At 47.4% G+C, this 18,517-nt stretch overlaps 1 protein-coding gene across 1 annotated transcript; it reads right to left on the reverse strand.

The window, feature by feature from the left end:
- Nucleotides 1–4,111: 4,111 nt before the first annotated feature.
- Nucleotides 4,112–18,122, reverse strand: LOC134502712 (prolactin-releasing peptide receptor-like). The gene is made up of 2 exons (XM_063311181.1): nucleotides 17,704–18,122; nucleotides 4,112–4,864 (listed from the first exon to the last, which is right to left on the reverse strand). The coding sequence occupies exons 1-2, from the start codon at nucleotides 18,120–18,122 to the stop codon at nucleotides 4,231–4,233; spliced, it is 1,053 nt and encodes a 350-aa protein (XP_063167251.1). The 3' UTR covers nucleotides 4,112–4,230.
- Between the last annotated feature and the right edge of the window lie 395 nt (nucleotides 18,123–18,517).

The following is an 18,517-nucleotide window of genomic DNA, read 5'->3' on the forward strand; positions in this document are numbered from 1 at the left end:
AGGGTGTTTTCCAAACTTGACCTCCGCGAGGGGTACTACAGAATTCGCATCAGGGAGGGGGACGAGTGGAAAACGGCGTTCAACTGTCCCTTGGGCTCCTTCCAGTACAAGGTACTGCCTTTCGGTCTTGTGGGGGCCCCGGGGGTCTTCATGCAACTCATCAACGAGGTGCTGCACGAACATCTGTTCAAGGGCGTACTAGTTTACCTAGACAATGTCCTAATCTACACAAGGACTCAGAGGGAACACGAGAGATTAGTGAGACAAGTTCTCACTAAGCTCCGGAAAGCCAAACTCTACGCTAAGCTGTCCAAGTGTGAATTCCACAAGTCGCGCTTGGACTACTTAGGGTACAGAATCTCTGACAAGGGCATAGAGATGGACCCCGCGAAGGTTCAGGCAGTTTTGAGCTGGGAACGCCCACGCACCAGGCGCCAGCTTCAAAGCTTCCTTGGGTTCGTGAACTTCTATAGGTCCTTCACGAGGGGGTTCGCAGAAATTGCCCTGCCCTTAACCGATTTACTAAAGACCAAAGGCGTCGGGGAGACGCGCAAGGTCAAAAACCCAGGGGCCGTGCTTAATTGGACTCCCGACTATCAAACCGCTTTTGACAGGCTAAAAGCACTGTTCACAGCGGAGCCAATCCTGTCCCACCCAGACCCGGAATGGCCTTTTGTGGTGCAGGCGGACGCCTCTGACTTCTCAATTGGGGCCATCCTACTGCAAAAGGATTCCGCTGGAATCCTGAAGCCATGCGCCTATCTCTCTAGGAAATTTTCAGAGACAGAGAGGCATGTGTGAGAAAAGGAAGCCTTTGCAGTTAAAGCAGCACTGGAGGCTTGGTGTCACCTTTTGGAAGGGGCGACTTGCCCGTTTGAGGTCTGGACAGACCACCACAAACTCGAGGCGCTCCGTACGCCCCGGCGCCTCAGTCCCAAACAGATACGCTGGGCGCAGTTCTTCAGCCGGTTCAAATTCCAGCTGAAGTTCATCCCAGGAAAAAAGAATTTCCTGGCAGACGCACTCTCCCAACTACCCCAGGATGCGGAGCCTATCTCCGACATCGTTGGAACTGTGCTCTCTGACTCCCAGCTGGGTCTGGCAGCTGTCACCCGGGGACGTACGCGGGGACAGCCTGCCCCCCCTTGCAAACGACTCCGGCGCAACCCACCCCAAGGCGCAGGCAATCACAGATGCCAGGTGGGCTACGGGTAGATTTTATAATAGCAATAAAATCTGACCCCTGGCTCCTCACCAACCCTAACAAAGTAACTATGGAACAGGACCTTGCATGGGCGGAGGGAAAGTTATATGTTCCTGACTCACAAAGACCGACGATCCTTAGTAGATCGCATGACAGCAAACAGGATGGTCACTTCGGGTTCCTGAAAACCCTACACCTACTCGGCAACAGTTTTGGTGGCCCTCAATGAGGAGTGACGTCAAAAAGTATGTGGTGTCCTGCCCGGTGTGTGCGATGGCCAAGCAACCGGCTGGTAAACCCCAGGGGCTGCTACAACCCGTGGCTGAACCCTCCCGCCCTTGGGATGAAATTCCAATGGATTTCATTGTGGACTTACCGCCTAGCCAAAAGAAAACGGTCATTTGGGTAGCCAAAGACTACTTCTCAAAACAAGCCCATTTCATCCCCTGCGCCTCGATCCCGTCAGCACAACAGCTGGCAAAACTTTTCCTGGTACACATGTACCACCTCCACGGGTGCCCCTCCCGCTTGGTGACCAATAGGGGCACACAATTTACCTCGAGGTTTTGGCGGGCTTTTTTGAAACTGATAGGCACCCAGCAAGCCCTGTCAACCTCCTGGCATCCCCAGACGGACGGATCTACAGAGATCCTTAATGCCACACTGGAGCAATTTCTCCGCTCCTATATAAACTACCACCAGGATGACTGGGTGGACCTACTCCCATTTGCAGAGGTCGCATACAACGCGATACATCAAAGCACAGGACAAACCCCTTTGGGGTGGTGTCGGGTCGGGAGTTCGTCCCCATCCCTGAGCTACCCCAGCCCCCGTCCCCAGCAGTGGCTGCCTGTGATTGGGGTGCGAAACTCGCAGAGTCCTGGCCGGTCATCAAGGACGCGCTTAAAGAGGCGCAAACCTCATACAAACTGCAAGTGTACAAACACCGGTGCCAACAACCAACATTTTGGGTAGGGGACCTGGTCTACCTATCCACCAGATTCATCAAATCACCGCAACTGTCTAAGAAACTGGCCCCCAAATTTATTGGGCCATTCCAGGTGACACGAATCGTGAACCCAGTCACAGTGCGCTTGGACCTGCCCAATAATTTAAAGTGGCTGCACCCAGTGTTCCACTGCAGCTTACTTAAGCCGGCAAGTGACCCCTCCTGGTGGCACCCACAGACCCCCCCCACCAGTGATGATAGACGGACAGCAACACTTCGAGGTCAAGGAGGTACTAGACTCCCACAAGCTGCGGGGCTCCCTCCAGTACCTAGTCAAATGGAAACACTTCCCACACCCTGAGTGGGTTGCTGCCCGCGACATCCAGGCTCCCGACCTGATCCGCAACTTCCATACCGCCTATCCCTCCAAACCCTTGGCGATTTCCTAAAGGGGGGCAGTATGTCATGATCACCGTTGCGATGCTTGTGACATCGCAACGGCTCGCATGACAATACAGGGAAATGGGTCCCTGGTGGATTAAGGCAAAGGCAACTATGAAACACAAAGGAAAGCAACAGGTGCAGGAAACTAAGTAACAACCGAGACCAGCGGCGCAGAAGACAGCGATACAAAGTTGCCAACAAGCAATTGACTAAACAACAAGAGAGGCGCGCCCGAGCTGTCAAAGGATTAAGAGCCTGATCGCCCGGCAATGAATCATTACCGTTCAGGAAGGTGATTGAGGCGACGCCCGGGGCACAGGGGGGCTTAACGACCTCTCACCTGACAGGGACGGAACCGGTGGGACCCGTGGGACGCACCTGGAATAAGGTGGGGTGGAGCGCTGACCAGCGCAGGCTATTTAAATCCCATTCCGGCGCACTCCCCTCACTCTCAGCTTTTTAAAAGGCATGCACTCTATTCCTCAATAAAGCCAGAACCTAAGCCTACGCTAGCGTCTGTGTCTTTACTGGATCGCAGGCAGAGCCTGACAATAACAAAAATTAAAAATAAATATAAATATAGCCCAGCGATCTAAAAGTCATGGTGTTAACATAACCATGAAACAGGGCCCTTCCCAACTCGGGGCCCCAGGCCTGGGCACAAAGCCAGGTCTTCCTGGCCTTATGAAGGCCGACAGGGTCGGGGCCATCCTAACACCAGGAGGGAGGATGTTCCAGAGGGCAGGCACCACAGCAGAAAAGGCACACTTCCTGGTCCCTGCCAGCCAACATTCCTTGGCTGACGGGACCTGGAGCATGCCCATCCTGCTGGACCAGATTGGACGGGCAGAACTAACTGGGAAAAAACGGTCCCTAATTTAAATTTGGTGTGGATTGTTTTTTTTTTTTTGTCAGTTCAAAAGGTATTTTAAATCAGTTGATGTGGCTTTCTTCATTTTTTTAAAATATGATTTTTATCGAAGACATTTTTAACAAGATAAAAACAATACAAATATTAGAAAAAAAACAAAGAAAATAAGTAAGAATAGTGAATAAGTAAGAAAGAAAATAGAAAAAGAAGGAAAAGGAAAGATTATAAAGAGGCAGCTTCCGATCTTTTTGACAGCAGTTATAAATGCATTTATAATTTACCCTCTCTCTCTAAGGTTACATCATAATTTCCTCCTTTCCATAAGCTAGATATATAAGATATAAATATAAAATATAGATATAAAATATAAATGATACCTATCTATCGATCTATCTATCTTTTATATTTTACCCTCTCTCTCTAAGGTCTCTCATAGGCACCATGGCAAATGGTGAGCGATCATGGTGACTGTAGTCCAAGAGGGTATCAGGCTGGAAAATTATCTATTTGTCCATTAATCTATCCATGCTCCAGATTTTGTCCTACAGCTCCTAGATTCCCTGACCATTAGCCATTCCTAGTTTGGAGTTCCTGGATTTGCAATCCAAAACATCTGAAGGACAGAACAACAGTCTATTCCTATGTGTACACATATACCCTTCACTATATGAAAATTATCTGGACATCTCGGTGAAGCCACAAGAAATTGAACTCAACTCAAAAAAGACTTCACCTTACTTACTGTAGGAACTGAAACTATATCTAAAGCATAACACTAACTGCGACACAATTATTGGCAGGGATTATCTTCTTCTTGAAGGTGAACATTTCTTTCAGCCCACTTCGGAAGCGATCGTGCAACCAGGCATAAAGGAAGGGGTTATAGCAGGAAGAGCTCATGGCAAACCAGTGGCAGAGCAACTGCAACAGGAGGAAGTATTCTTTGTTGATGAGGTTGATGTTGATGTCGCGGATGATGTTGAAGACATGAATGGGGAGCCAGCAGACAGCGAAAGCAGCCACCACCAGCACCAGGAGGCGGAAGATCTTCCTTCTTCTCAGGCGGTCAAGCTCTGCCTGGCTTTGTGTTGGATGACCTGGCACAACACGGTTCTTCAGCTTGATGGTGATACAGATGTACGAGAGGGAGACCGCTGAAAGGGGCAGGATGTAGGTGATGATCAAGGTGCTGTAAGCATAGGCCAAGTGCTCTTTCTCTTCTCCTATCCAGAACTCTTCACAAATGGCAAAGCCTTCCTTCTTGAACTCCACATGGTAGGTGTGGGCAACAGCTGGAGCTACCAGGGCACATGAGAGCAGCCAGATCCCACCAATGACATACACACAAGTTGTAAATGAGATGCGCTTCTTCAGGAGATGCAGAGTGGTGTAATATCTGGGAGAACAAGGAGGAAGACAAATGAGCATGACCTCCCTTCTTTTCCTTTCTCTTCTCTTTCATTTAATTCTTTCTGCTTCTCAGTCACACCCCAACCACAGCTCTGTAAGGTGTGGTCAAATCTATTAGAAAAAAAATCTAATTTTAAAAATGCTAAAACAATAGCAAAATTAAAACAGAGAAGAGGATAACATCCAAGATAAATTTCAGGCCCAGCAATAATTAAGGCCAGAAAAGGCAGCATAAAAAGCAATAATGTTCCTTACAGTCATCATCATCATTGCTGTCCTCATCATGAGCATTAGGATTAGTACTGGTATTATAAATATAATCATAATCGTTGGAACTTTCCTAGATGCACATTCAAGACACAATAATCTTAATATACAATCAATAAAACAGTTAGCCAATTTAATCAAGGTAACATGTAGATCCAGTACAACAACAACTGTTGTTCTCCAGCACCCTTTTACTTTTAATTGGGTGTGTAGCCAGCTGAACTACCTACGTAGTAAATAGATAGGTTAGCCAGTCTCTTTCCAATTGGCATGCATTGTTCCTCTTACCCAAGTAGCTTAACACTTAAGGCTTTGATGGACATAAATATTGGTTGGCAGCTAACTACTGAGTGCTCACCCCCATCTCAGGCCCATGCCTAAACATAGATGCCTTCCCTCATCACAAAAATATATTGCTAGTGTTTCCTCTGTTTTTATGCTGACCATAATGGCAACCCTCTGTTATTTTTCAGAGTGGTACTGCTGGCACTCTGGCAGTTCTACATTTGGGCTTCATTTCCAAAGTAGCATTCTCTGGCTTGGAACTGTATTTACCCATCCCTGTAATACCACTGGGATCAGGAAGATATCAAAATAGCTTGCATTTGCAAGCCCTTGGTCACCATATGGAATCAACAGGTGCTCATCTTGAAACTATCAGGCCTACATCTTTAACTGGAAGAGCCCTTAAAGCCCAGGGCATGAGGGATGGAATAGCTATGGTCATTCAAGTTTCTCTGATGGTGTTCAGAGGTGCAACCCCACAGGTGACTGGATGTGAGACCCTGTTTGTTAAGTTGGGTTCTAGGGATAAGTTGGGAGAGTTGCTACTGTACCAGCCTCCCTGCTGCATAACAACCTCTGTGCCTGAGAGGTTCAGAGTGTCACTTGCACCATTTTCAGTTGGGTTTTTGATGCAACAGAGGGATCAGGCCCTTTGAGGGTTGAATTCTTCTGATATTTGCTTCAGTGCTTGGCCGGGTCCATAGATGGTTTCCAGCTTAGCTTTGGTAATGCTGCCAGTTAATAAGGTCTGCAGGAAAAATTAGAGAACCAACTAATGATCAGTTGCAGAAAATTCCTGGCTGGAGCACAAAAGCTGCCAAAGGCTTCAGGGTGCCTGACGTGGATTTAGTGCAGCATTCTTTTCCTCCTCACCCCCTGCTTTAATTTATGTTCCATTTTGGTTGTATGTAATTAAATAAAAGAGGCATGTCCCAAGGTAAAGCCAGAAACAGAAAACATACCATTCCATCCAAGAACAATCTCAGTCCTTGGCAGTTGCAATTATCCTATCAGTAACCTCATCCCAGAATTAAATGATGGGGGCAATATATATTGGGGAAGAATGAATCAGAGAGTCTTTTCTTTCTTTCTAGGTGGACAATTAGTATTACATAGCAGGTTCTTCCGGGCCTGTCTCAAAACCTGCTAATAAACCAATGCACTCCTTTAGCTCTGACTTTAAAAAATAGTCTCCTAAAGTTTGGTTTTTGGTGAAAAAGGCTGTTTCCCACTGCCGAGCTGTTGGAAGAAGCTGATATTGGCATGACATTTGCTGTCCCAATTGCCAGTCCCTAGCCTGCTTCAGTGGCCTCTGTTGCCAGTCACTGCCAGTTCCCTAACTTCCCTCCAAGGTTGCAAAGTCTAGCAGGTATCTTACACCTGGAGGTTGCCTTTGGACAATATCAAAATAAAGGGAAAAACACCCACAACTGTACAACCCAGGATAAGGTAAGCCTGTCTCTCTCATGTATGGGGGACTTTGCTTAATATCAACTTGTTTCCTTTTCTCTAAGGTGGCCACCAATGAGAGGAATCACTTCACCAAAAGATCCAGGTTTACATAAATTTCTGTATATCCTAACCAATGTAATCCGCTGCTGCTTTTTTTTTTAAAAAATGATTATAATTAAACAGAAATCAAGAATGTTCACTGACTTACCCAGGGTTTCAACAGCAACCAAAGATTCGTTTCATATATCATGTCCTGATCATCTCATCCCTGCAAGGATGTGCTTAACTCAACAGCTGCTGTGAGAATGGTAACTATCAATCAGGAATGATCACTGTTTGCATTCTAATATTGAATTATGAACCAATTCTCCATAGCAAGACCCCAAAGGCCTTCTCCTTGTGAATGGAGGGAGCACTGCAAAAATCCTCCATAACTACACAGAGAACATTCATTTAGTTATGGAGGATTTTCTGTACTGGCAATGACGAATAAAGCAGGGTGTTTTTTTTTCCCCTTACTCCCTGAAGGCCCTTTATAGAAGAAGCTTCTCCATCTGAAGACCTGTCAAAACCACAGCTCTTTAACCGGAGGTATCCTTTTTGTGAACATAAAATGGAGTGAGTGGGAAGTTCTGTCTACAGCAGTGTTTCTCAACCTTGGCAACTTTAAGACGTGTGGACTTCAACTCCCAGAATTCCCCAGCCAGCATATGTTGAAGTCCACTGTGACGTATCTGACTCCATTACTGCACAGCTAGATTGCATGTCTCTCACGTAGCCTCAGGGCATGACTTGTATTTCCCTATTCTCTTTGTACTCACTCCCCCGCCCTGATAGAACTGCTGAATAAAAGGAGGTGGGGGCGTGGCACCAGGAGGCAGTACCAGCAACCTCCTGAGATGTAGCGTCACTCACCACCACAAAAAGAATCCTGTGCCTACCGTTGTTTTTTCGACCTCACCCTTGCGAGGGAATCGTTGGCTCATTCCCCCCCAGGGAATCCCATAGACCGAAGGGCGAAGGACTGGTCGCGTGACGCGACAACTGGGGGCTCGTCCGGGATCCCTTCGGTCTCACGGTGTGATCTCTGTCTAGAGGTGCACTGCCTTCACTCTCGTTACTACGCACCTGGAAAAGGCTCTGCAATCGTAAGTAATGGGCTCCCCACTCTCCAAAGTTTCGTCAGTTCATAGGGACGAACTTTATGATTTAGTGAAGAAGGCTAACTCTTGTCAAAAGGCTAACGGTACGACCATCTTTCCCATTTCAAAAAAATCGGTGACTCAACTCCTACTGTACATGGACAGACACTGCCCTGTCTATCCTTCAGAGGGGTCGCTCAAAGCATCCACTTGGGAAAGGATAGGAAAATATTTTCATGATACCCCACGAGCACCCGTGCCTATTCTGACTGCCTGGAAGGCTGTTATGGCGGCCATCAACACTCTTTACCCTCCCCCGTCTTCCCCGGAAACTTGCCCTTCTCCTCCCGGCCCAAAAACCCCACCCCCTCTTGCCGCCCATCTCGATGCTGCCTCACCACCACCCCCTCCATACCCAGCCGTTCCTCCTCCCCCTTCAGCTCCAACCCCCGACTCCCCTCAACACCACCCCCTAGGAGGCGCCATCACTGAACTCCTCTCCTCCCCCCTCTCATTGGAAATGGAGAGTCCCTCTGCCTTTCCCATGACCATCGGCCTAGGGGCGGCGGGAGGAAATTTGTATAACAATATTGAACTTAAGGTTTTGAAACAAATCAAAGATGCTGTAACCACCTACGGCTTGCACTCTCCTTTTACTAGGGGAGTTTTAGACTCTTTAGTTACTGCTAACACTGTTATGTTATTGTATGATTGGAAAATGCTTTTTTCTATGCTTATGACCCCGGCGCAATACGTTGTGTGGCAATCTGAATACGACAAAGGGGTGGAAGTAGAAATTAGAAGAGGTCTTCCCGCAGGGGTGACCGCAAATCAATTATTAGGAAAGGGACAATTCGCAACCTTAGTCCAGCAACAGAACTCCCCCCGTCGTTGTTTTGCTATTATTCACATGTGCGCCATGAATGCTCTCAAAAGAGTGGATGATTCCGACTCTCAATCCACCCAAACGTTTTTGAAAATAATGCAAGAACCAAATGAACCATATGCTTCCTTCATAAGTCGCCTTCAGATTGCTTTAGACCGACAAATTGATAATGCCACGGCTAAACATGAGCTGCTAATGAAACTTGCTTTCTCTAACGCTAATCATGACTGCCAGACCATTCTGCAACCCGCAGTCAATCAACCGGGTGTAAAGCTTGCAGACTTCCTGCAACTCTGCAGAATCGTTGGTACCACCTCTCACAAAGTGAGCGCTCTCGCTGCTGCCATTACCACCTCGCTGCCTTCTACTAACCCCTCCCCTCAGCTCCATTCCCCGGAAGCCCTCGCAATCACTCGTCATGGAAATTGCTTCAATTGTGGGAAGCCGGGCCACTTTAAGAATCAATGCCGTGCACCCGGGGGAGGTGGGGCGCCCCCTTCCACTCAAAGGGGGCCGCCCCCCCCCTCCAAACCTAAAACTCCTTGTCCCAGGTGCCGCAAAGGGTATCATTGGGCCTCGCAATGTCGCAATAACTCCTCCCCTCACCAGCCTTCGGAAAACTAGATCGGGGGTTGTCAGCTAACCCCGCCCCAAAGGCTGAATTACCCATCACCAGCTTCCCTGTGGAGTTGGCAGAGGATCTTTTGTATGACGATCCGGGGGCTGTCCTTTCCCTTCCTCTTGTTGTCACGCTGCATAAACCCCTCCCTCCTCTTACCCCTGTTTTGCTTATTCCCAACTCCTCGCTTACGCTTGAGGGAATGGTTGCTGCTCCCTATTTGTATGATTCATCAGATTTGACACAAATTGCTCTGGCAGGAGTGGGAGATAGGTGCTTTTCCTTAACTAAAGGAACAATTGTCGCCACGCTCATACTTCTCCCTTCTCCTGATATGCCATCATTGTTTGCCTTGCAGCAACCAGTCCAAACCTCTAAACCCACCCTCCTTGTCACACTAAATGGTCGCTCTTTCGAAGGCTTGATTGACACCGGCGCCGACGTCTCTGTCATTCGTTCCGCTGAATGGCCCTCCTCCTGGCCTATCGCTGAAGCCTCCTCGGTGCAAGGAGTAGGCGGAGCACAGGCCGCTAAGGTCAGCTCTCATTGGCTTTCTGCTGTGACTGCTCATTCTCATATTACAGCTTATCTAAAGCCTTATATCTTGCCTTTGCACTGTAACCTATGGGGCCGTGACTTGCTTTCACAGTTCCACGCTTTTATTCAACTTCCCTAATGGCTTTACAGGACCCTTCAGGGTCTCTCTCTCTCTCTCTCAAAACCTCTGTGCCGGTATGGGTTGATCAATGGCCACTCACCAAAGAGAAACTGGACGCCTTACATATCTTGGTCCAACAGCAGTTAATTGAAGGCCATATCGAAACCTCCACCAGCCCATACAATACTCCGGTATTTGTCATCAAAAAGAAGTCTGGCAAATGGCGCCTCCTACAGGATCTTCGGGCTATCAACACCATCCTTCAGCCCATGGGACCTTTGCAGTGTGGACTTCCCAACCCCAACTTGATTCCGGAAGGACACGACCTTATTGTAATAGACCTCAAGGATTGTTTTTTTTCCATACCTTTGGCACAAAAGGACAGAATTATTTTCGCATTTACGGTACCGGAACTTAACAATTCAAAGCCTACTGCTCGGTACCAGTGGAAGGTCCTCCCACAAGGCATGTTGAACTCACCCACAATGTGCCAATTTTTTGTCGATAAAGCATTGCAACCCTATAGATCCCAATTTCCGCATTTTCTTGTGTATCATTATATGGATGACATTTTAGTCGCTGCTGAGGGCCCGAAAGGGACAGTTCAAAAAACTTTTCCTATTCTTTTAGCCACCCTAGCAACGGCAGGGTTGCACGTTGCACCAGAAAAGGTCCAGTCTCGTTATCCAATGCAATATCTAGGCCACAAAGTTTTAGCCTCCACTGCTGCCCCACTTCTACCTATGCTCACGCTTCCCCAGCCGACCACCTTGGTCCAATTACAACAATGTCTGGGGGTCATTAATTGGGCCCGCGCATACCTTGCTTTAACTACACCCATGTTATCACCTTTATTCCAAGCGCTAGTGGGTTTGACAAACCCAGCTGACAAGGTATACCTTACAGAACAACAATTGCACGCCCTACAACAGGTCAATGCCGTCCTTACGACCCAATGGGTGGACCGTGCGCTCACTGACAAACTACCCTCTCTTGCCATTCTTTCGACACATCAATTATTAACTGCCATCATCGTCCAAACGTCTGATAACAAACATCTACATATTTTAGAATGGCTACACTTGCCACACACACCTAAGACATCCATCATCACCAGAGCAGCACAAATGGCCTCTCTTGTTGAGAAAGGCCGGAAGAGGATTAGAGCCCTAATGGGACTGGATGTTTCCACCCTGTACATTCCCCTTAAGGTTACTCAATGGGAACCCCTCCTACAAAACTCCACTGCACTGCAGGATGCCTTGGAGGACTGGTGTGGCCAGGTGTCATGCCATCTTCCCCCTGATCCTCGATTGCAACTGTTGCGAACAGTACCCTTCACACTAACCTCGCCGTTCGTTCAGCAGCCACTCAAGGAAGCCCTCACTGTTTTTACAGACGGCTCCAAAACCATAGGGGCTTGTACATGGCAAAATAATTGCAAATGGCATAAACGCCTAACAGGCCCACAAGCATCTGCCCAACAGGCTGAGTTAGCCGCCTTTTTGCTAGCCTTGTCTCTTTTCCCTGAACAGCCTTTGAATGTTATATTAGATAGTATGTATGTCACTCAAATGGCTGTGGCCATGTTTGATGCATATATTTCCCCTGTTACCCCCCCCTCTCTCATGACGCTTTTTTTGCAGCTTCAAACTCTCCTGAAGGACAGAACATCCCCTTTGTTTGTAGCGCATATTAGAAGCCACCAACAGCTACCCGGTTTCCTGTCCGAAGGCAACCACATGGCAGATGAGGCTTGCAAAATTATGGCCTCTTCCCCTCTTCCTCCGCCGCTTTCAGCAGGGGACAGCCATGCTTATTTCCATCAAAATAAAAAAGCCTTGGTGCGCCAATTTGGCATTACATATCAAGAAGCTACCGCCATTCTTCAACAATGTCCAACCTGCAGTTTGCAGGCAAAGTGCATCCCTGAGGGAGTTAATCCCAGGGGTGTCCATGCTTGTGACACATGGCAGATGGATGTCACTCATTATCCCTCTTTTGCACCTTGGAAGTATATCCATGTATCTGTGGATACTTATTCGGGATTCATCCTGGCAACTTTGCAAAGAGGAGAAGCCACGAAAAACGTAATCAATCATTGTATTCGCACTTTCGTCACATCGGGATGTCCCAAAACTTTGAAAACTGACAATGGCCCCGCTTACGTCAGCACTCCCTTTGCTGAGTTTTGCCGTAAGTGGTCCATTACTCACAGATTCGGTATACCATTCAACAGCCAAGGTCAGGCTATTGTGGAAAGGGCTAACCAGACCCTAAAGAATGCCCTTGATCGGCAAACGGGGAAAAAGGCCTTAGGCCCCCCAAGCCTCCCGATGTTACAAAACATCCTTAATCTCACCTTGTTTACCTTGAATTTCCTTAATCTTACCGGTACCCCCCCTGCTACGGCTGCATCTCGACACTTTTCCAAGCCAGTAGTTCCCTCTTCCCGTCCCCTTGTTTATTTTAGGCAACTGCCCAGCCCTGAGTGGAAAGGCCCTGCGCAACTCGTCACCTGGGGAAAAGGCTACGCTGCTGTGCAACTTCCTGATCGAGTGCTCTGGGTTCCTGCTCGCTGCATCCGGCCATATCATGGGCAGCCTCCTGACAAGCACCTTCTTGACCCTCCTTCTCTGTCATCTCTCTTCCATCTCTGCTCCCCTCACAACGAACCCTAAAACAACCTCTCTCATTCGAACCCATCGTTTACGCTACCCTGCCACCATTGGCCGCAGCTCAGCATCCAACGCCATGGAATGTCTTCAACGCTCTCCCATCAAAAGAAAAGGCACCTTCTGGCGCTGGTTCCGCAACAACACCCTTCTCCAAGATGGCGATTCCTACTCCATCACTTATCACTTTCGCCAAACTACCCTTGCTATCACCAACGTACAGTTGACCGATCTAGGACAATATCACTGTGAAATAACAAAATTAATTAAGGGGTTCGCCACCTCATCTCGCCTTACGCTCACCTTATTTTTACTCTCCCTTCCTGAGCCCGCCCGTTGGCAGGGACGACGCCTACTGGCATTTGACGCCCAGGGATCGCATCGCCCTTACAATATCACCTGGACAATCCGCGATGCCTTGGGACAGATCCTGAATACCTCCTTTTGTTATAGCCCAATTATATCTTGTTTCCCTAACCTGTATTTTGACTTTTCAGAAATGCTTTTAGGAGTGACAGCCTACAGGAGGCTGGCCGGCTTCCCAGAGCCCAGCCACTCCACCGTTAAAAGGTATCCCCTGTATGTGTGCCCAGGACATGACACCAGCCCTGATCACGTGCACGACTGCGGAGGCATAGCAGATTACTTTTGCAAATCTTGGTCCTGCGTTTCCACTGGCTACATCTACTGGACCCCTCCATATAAGACTGATTACATCACCCTCACTCGGTTGAGAAAGGACATTAGATGCACCGCAACCAAAAAGAATGCGGCAGGACAGGGGGGTTGGAATAGATGTAATCCGGTTATTGTACAATTCACTGCTGCAGGAAAAGCTCAGGGGAATGCCTGGGACTCAGGTGTAAAATGGGGAGGTCGTATATATGCCGGATGGCCCGGGTATCATTACGGCAACATATTCTACATTCAACGACAGGTCACTCTCCCTCAGTCCCCACCTGTTGGGCCCAATGCCGACGACATTCACTCCACCTTTCTTAAACCCCTCACCAAACAAAAAAACCCCCTTGTCTCTCTTCTTAACTCCTCCTTTTCCCTTGTTCACACCGCTTCTAACACATCTCGATGTTGGCTTTGTTTGTCTTCCTCTCCACCATTCTATGAAGCAGTCGGTTCTCCTGACCCTATCCGAAACTCTACCTCAGCCGCCTCCTGCCGCTGGCAAAACACCACGTTGACTATCACCTCTATAATAGGGCAGGGCTGCTGCCTTGGCCGTGTTCCTGCTAACTATATTCAATATTGCCTTAATTCTTCTCATGATCACTGTGCCCTCTATCTTCCAAAAAATCGCTTGAACATCAACGGTCACACCGGCCATGGTGGCTACGGTGTACTCTACACTACCTCTGGTAATATCTCTGCCCGATTGACAGGGCAATACTTTATCCCTGGGAACAACTCTGTTTGGGCATGTTCTTCTGGCCTCACCGCATGTGTATATGGTGATACCTTGTTACAAACTAACGCCTTTTGTATTCAGGTGCTCCTACTCCCCAAGATTTCTATCTATTCCCCTGACGAACTTCTCTCCATTTTAGAGCCCCCTCATTATCCCCTCAAGGCTAAGCGCGAAGTAGTGACTGCTGTAACTTTATCAGTCCTACTGGGCTTAGGTGCGGCCGGAGCCGCCACTGGTGTGTCAGCCCTTGTTGTCAATGATCAGAACCTGCGTCACCTTAGCGTTATCATTGACACTGACCTTCGCGCCATCGAACAATCTATTGTGGCGCTACAAGATTCCCTTACCTCTCTATCCGAAGTGGTTTTGCAAAATCGTAGGGGTCTCGACCTTCTGTTCCTCAAACAAGGGGGTCTGTGTGTTGCTCTAAAGGAAGACTGCTGTTTTTATGCCGACAACTCAGGAGTAGTATTGGACTCTATGAAAGAGCTCAATTCCCGTTTAAAAACAAGGGAATTGGAGCGCCAACAATCCATGTCATGGTATCAAAATATGTTTAGCATTTCTCCATGGCTAACCACACTGTTGTCCGCTCTGTTGGGGCCCCTCCTGTTATTGATTCTCGTATGCACCATAGGCCCCTGTGTGCTGGGTCGCGTTCTCCGCTTCTTAAAGCAGAGACTTCATACATTGGACTCAGAGGTATCCGAGACAAAGCTTGCTGTTCAACACCTGGTCACTGCTGTAGGTATGGAGAAAACACCACTCTTGGAATGGTCCTCCGATAGTGAATCGGAAGTGGAAAAGGACCCCCGGTCACACTACCCCCCGAGAGAGGACGCTGGGATGGGTCTCCTTGGACTGAAGAGTCCCTGGCTCCCCGACTCAGACCCTCTGGGGGAGGAACAAAATTAAATAAAAAAGGTGGAATTGTGACGTATCTGACTCCATTACTGCACAGCTAGATTGCATGTCTCTCACGTAGCCTCAGGGCATGACTTGTATTTCCCTATTCTCTTTGTACTCACTCCCCCGCCCTGATAGAACTGCTGAATAAAAGGAGGTGGGGGCGTGGCACCAGGAGGCAGTACCAGCAACCTCCTGAGATGTAGCGTCACTCACCACCACAAAAAGAATCCTGTGCCTACCGTTGTTTTTTCGACCTCACCCTTGCGAGGGAATCGTTGGCTCATTCCCCCCCAGGGAATCCCATAGACCGAAGGGCGAAGGACTGGTCGCGTGACGCGACAGTCCACACATCTTAAAGTTGCCAAGGCTGGTCTACAGCCTTGAGTTCTCTGAAGGAAACTGAGATTAAAAAGGTAATCAAGAAAGTAAGCCTACCTTAAGCTAAGAAAAGGTAGCCTCTTCTTGGAAGTTTTTGAAGATTCCAGATTGCATCACAACTTTCGGCAACAAAACTGCCAAAGGCTGATGGAATGATTTTCTACTGATAGGGCTGGTAAGTGTGTTGGCCTTTGATAGGCTTAATGAACCTATTTCTGTTTTTTAAAAATATACAAAAAGGGAATGGCTGAAATTTCTATCCCATCCCCTCTGGAGACATCAGTGCATCAGTACCAGTGCCCCTGCAGTTTGTGGCAGCCCTAATATACTATTTTAAATACAGTGTGGCCTCTGAGAACGGAAACTTGCTACTGTTTCCACATGCCAGCAATATCACACCTTTAATTAGCATTGCTTTATTGTGAGTCAAATATGATTTTGCATGGAAGAGAGGCATTCAGTATCCTTGAACTGGGATTACACAATGCACCCACCCAGATCTGCCCTTCAGTCCATGTGAAGGATGTTCTCTCTCTTTTCTGTCTCATCTCCTATTTCACTGAGCGAACAAGTGTACCATTTACAAAGGCCAACGCATGTTGAATCTAGCGTACATATGGGTACCCAAATTAAATCCAAGAAAATGCATGGCCAAGAATCAGGTATAATCTAGGTTTATCCAGGATGGTTTTGTGCAAGTGGATGTCCTGTAATGGACATGACAAACATGTCTTCCTGGGAAGGGTGAGGAGTGGGCTCTTATTCTTCTTCACTAGGGGGGCTGTAGACATCGTTAGGTCTCTTATACAACCTGGCCCATTGTTTTAAATAATTATTATTTCCAACTTGGCCCAGAATACCATGAACCCTCTGAATTCCCAAACAGAGACTCTCCAGAACCCCTTCAAAGGTTGCCCTAGAATTGTGGCTTCCATGTATAGAATTATTTATGATATTTTTAGTCCTGTCGCAATCAACTTTTTGTCTTGGTCTTATCTACTTTTTGGCAAGTGTCCCCCCTCCTCTCAGATATGCTGCTCAATAGATTGGCAGAACCTGTGGACTACAACAAGTTGCACCTCCAACCTTGCTAGGGCTATGTTGCTATGGAAATGTTGTATCACCCACTCCCTGTTCCAAACAGTTTCTCTATCTGTGCCTGGCTTTCCAAAGACAACAGCTGCATTTGGTGGCCCTGGAACGATTCCTTCATCTGTGGCAAATAATAAGATATCACATCATTAATGGCAGGGCGGGGACAACTCCCACTGCAACGAGAAACCAGCTGCCACTGTGTTCCTTCCTTGGACGAGGCTGTCAGAAGGACGCAGCAGAGCAAGTGAGCCTAATTCTCTGGTCATAGGCACTCGCTCAGCCCTCCCATGGAGGGGAAGGGATGTAAACATGATGAGAGGGAGGGGTGAAAAGTGAGGTGTAGAAAACAGCAGACAACAGGATGATGACAAGCCAGTAAATGCTTTGTGTTTTTAACTCTCTGCTGGAAATACAGAAGGAAGAACCAGTTTAATCTCCCCCAACCATAATAAGTTTGTTCCTGGCAGGAATGAAATTAAAACAGTAGGACGTTTCTAGAACGTAAGAAAGAACAAGGTTCACCTATCAGCTTGTCCTAAGGAAAGGGACAAAACTGAATGGTAAGTACATGTTTAGCATGTAGAGGGTCCCAGGATCAGTTCTCACAATCTGTAAGTAGGATTTGGGAAGAATGAGGAACTCTTGACCAACTTCCTGGAGAGCTTCAGTCCTTCAGTGTGACCCAAACATTTCAACTTACCTAGGGAGGTTAAAGATTGAGTATGAAGTCTTCTTCCTGCCAAGCATTTGTTTCACCATTGAGCTGCAGGGCTTCCTCTTAACACAGAATCTGGATTTGCACTTTGTGCTAAGGCATAATTTGTCTAAATATGGTTTACCAAATAAAACACAATGTTTAGATTCACACAATACACTAGGCCAAAACCAAATAAGAGAAACACACAGCAGGCCAAATGCATCTAATGCTCTGGTTATCAAGTCAAATATGACAGCTTAGTGAGAAGTGTGTGAACCAAGCCATAAGTCTACAGCTTGCAAAATTTAGACTCTTGATTGATAGGGAACATTTGGTTACCTGTCCACAGCAATGGCTGTAAGTGTGAAAACAGAGACATAGACAGTCATGGGCTGCATCAGGAAGACGAAGTAGCACAGGAACTTCCCAAAGATCCACCCCTGGGGGTTGAAAGCATATGCCAGGGTAAAGGGGATGCAGGTTGTGCACATCAACATATCTGAGAAGGCCAAGTTTCCAATGAAGAAGTTGGTGACATTGTGCATTTTCTTGGTCTTGCAGATAACATAAAGGAGTAGATAGTTGCCAAAGATGCCAACAAGCACCACCAAGGTGTAGCAGGGGATGATCAGAGGTTTGAAAGACTGGATCAGCTGCACACTAGTAAACTGAGAGCTGGCATTGGAGCTGTTCCTTAATGCTACCTCAGAACTGCTGCCATTAGAGAAGCCAGTATTCCAATGGCTGGGGGCTTCCATGAGTCAACCACAACAGAACCGGGACTTAAAAATAAGTAGAATGAATAGATATATAGAGAACTTTTACTTTAAGCTCCATCTCACATGGTCTCCGCAGGTAGCTGACCTCCTCTGGGCTCAGAAACTAAGCAGGATTGCGTTTGCTTAATATATGGATGGGCCGTAGACCACCCTGTGAAGTTGAAAAAAAATATCCCTGGAGAAGGTAACAGCAATCCACTTTTCTACTGTTGCCCAGAAAATTACACAGCAGTGTCCTTAATGTCACCAAAAGTCATGCTCAGCTTAAATGGTACAACAGCCTTGACACTGTTTCACACCAATCAGATATAGAAGGGCATCTATTAAATAAAATGGGTCCTGATTCACTATTTACATTTCAGAAAGTGCCTTCT

The sequence above is a fragment of the Candoia aspera genome, chromosome 9, assembly GCF_035149785.1.
Source record: "Candoia aspera isolate rCanAsp1 chromosome 9, rCanAsp1.hap2, whole genome shotgun sequence".
NCBI lineage: Eukaryota > Metazoa > Chordata > Lepidosauria > Squamata > Boidae > Candoia > Candoia aspera.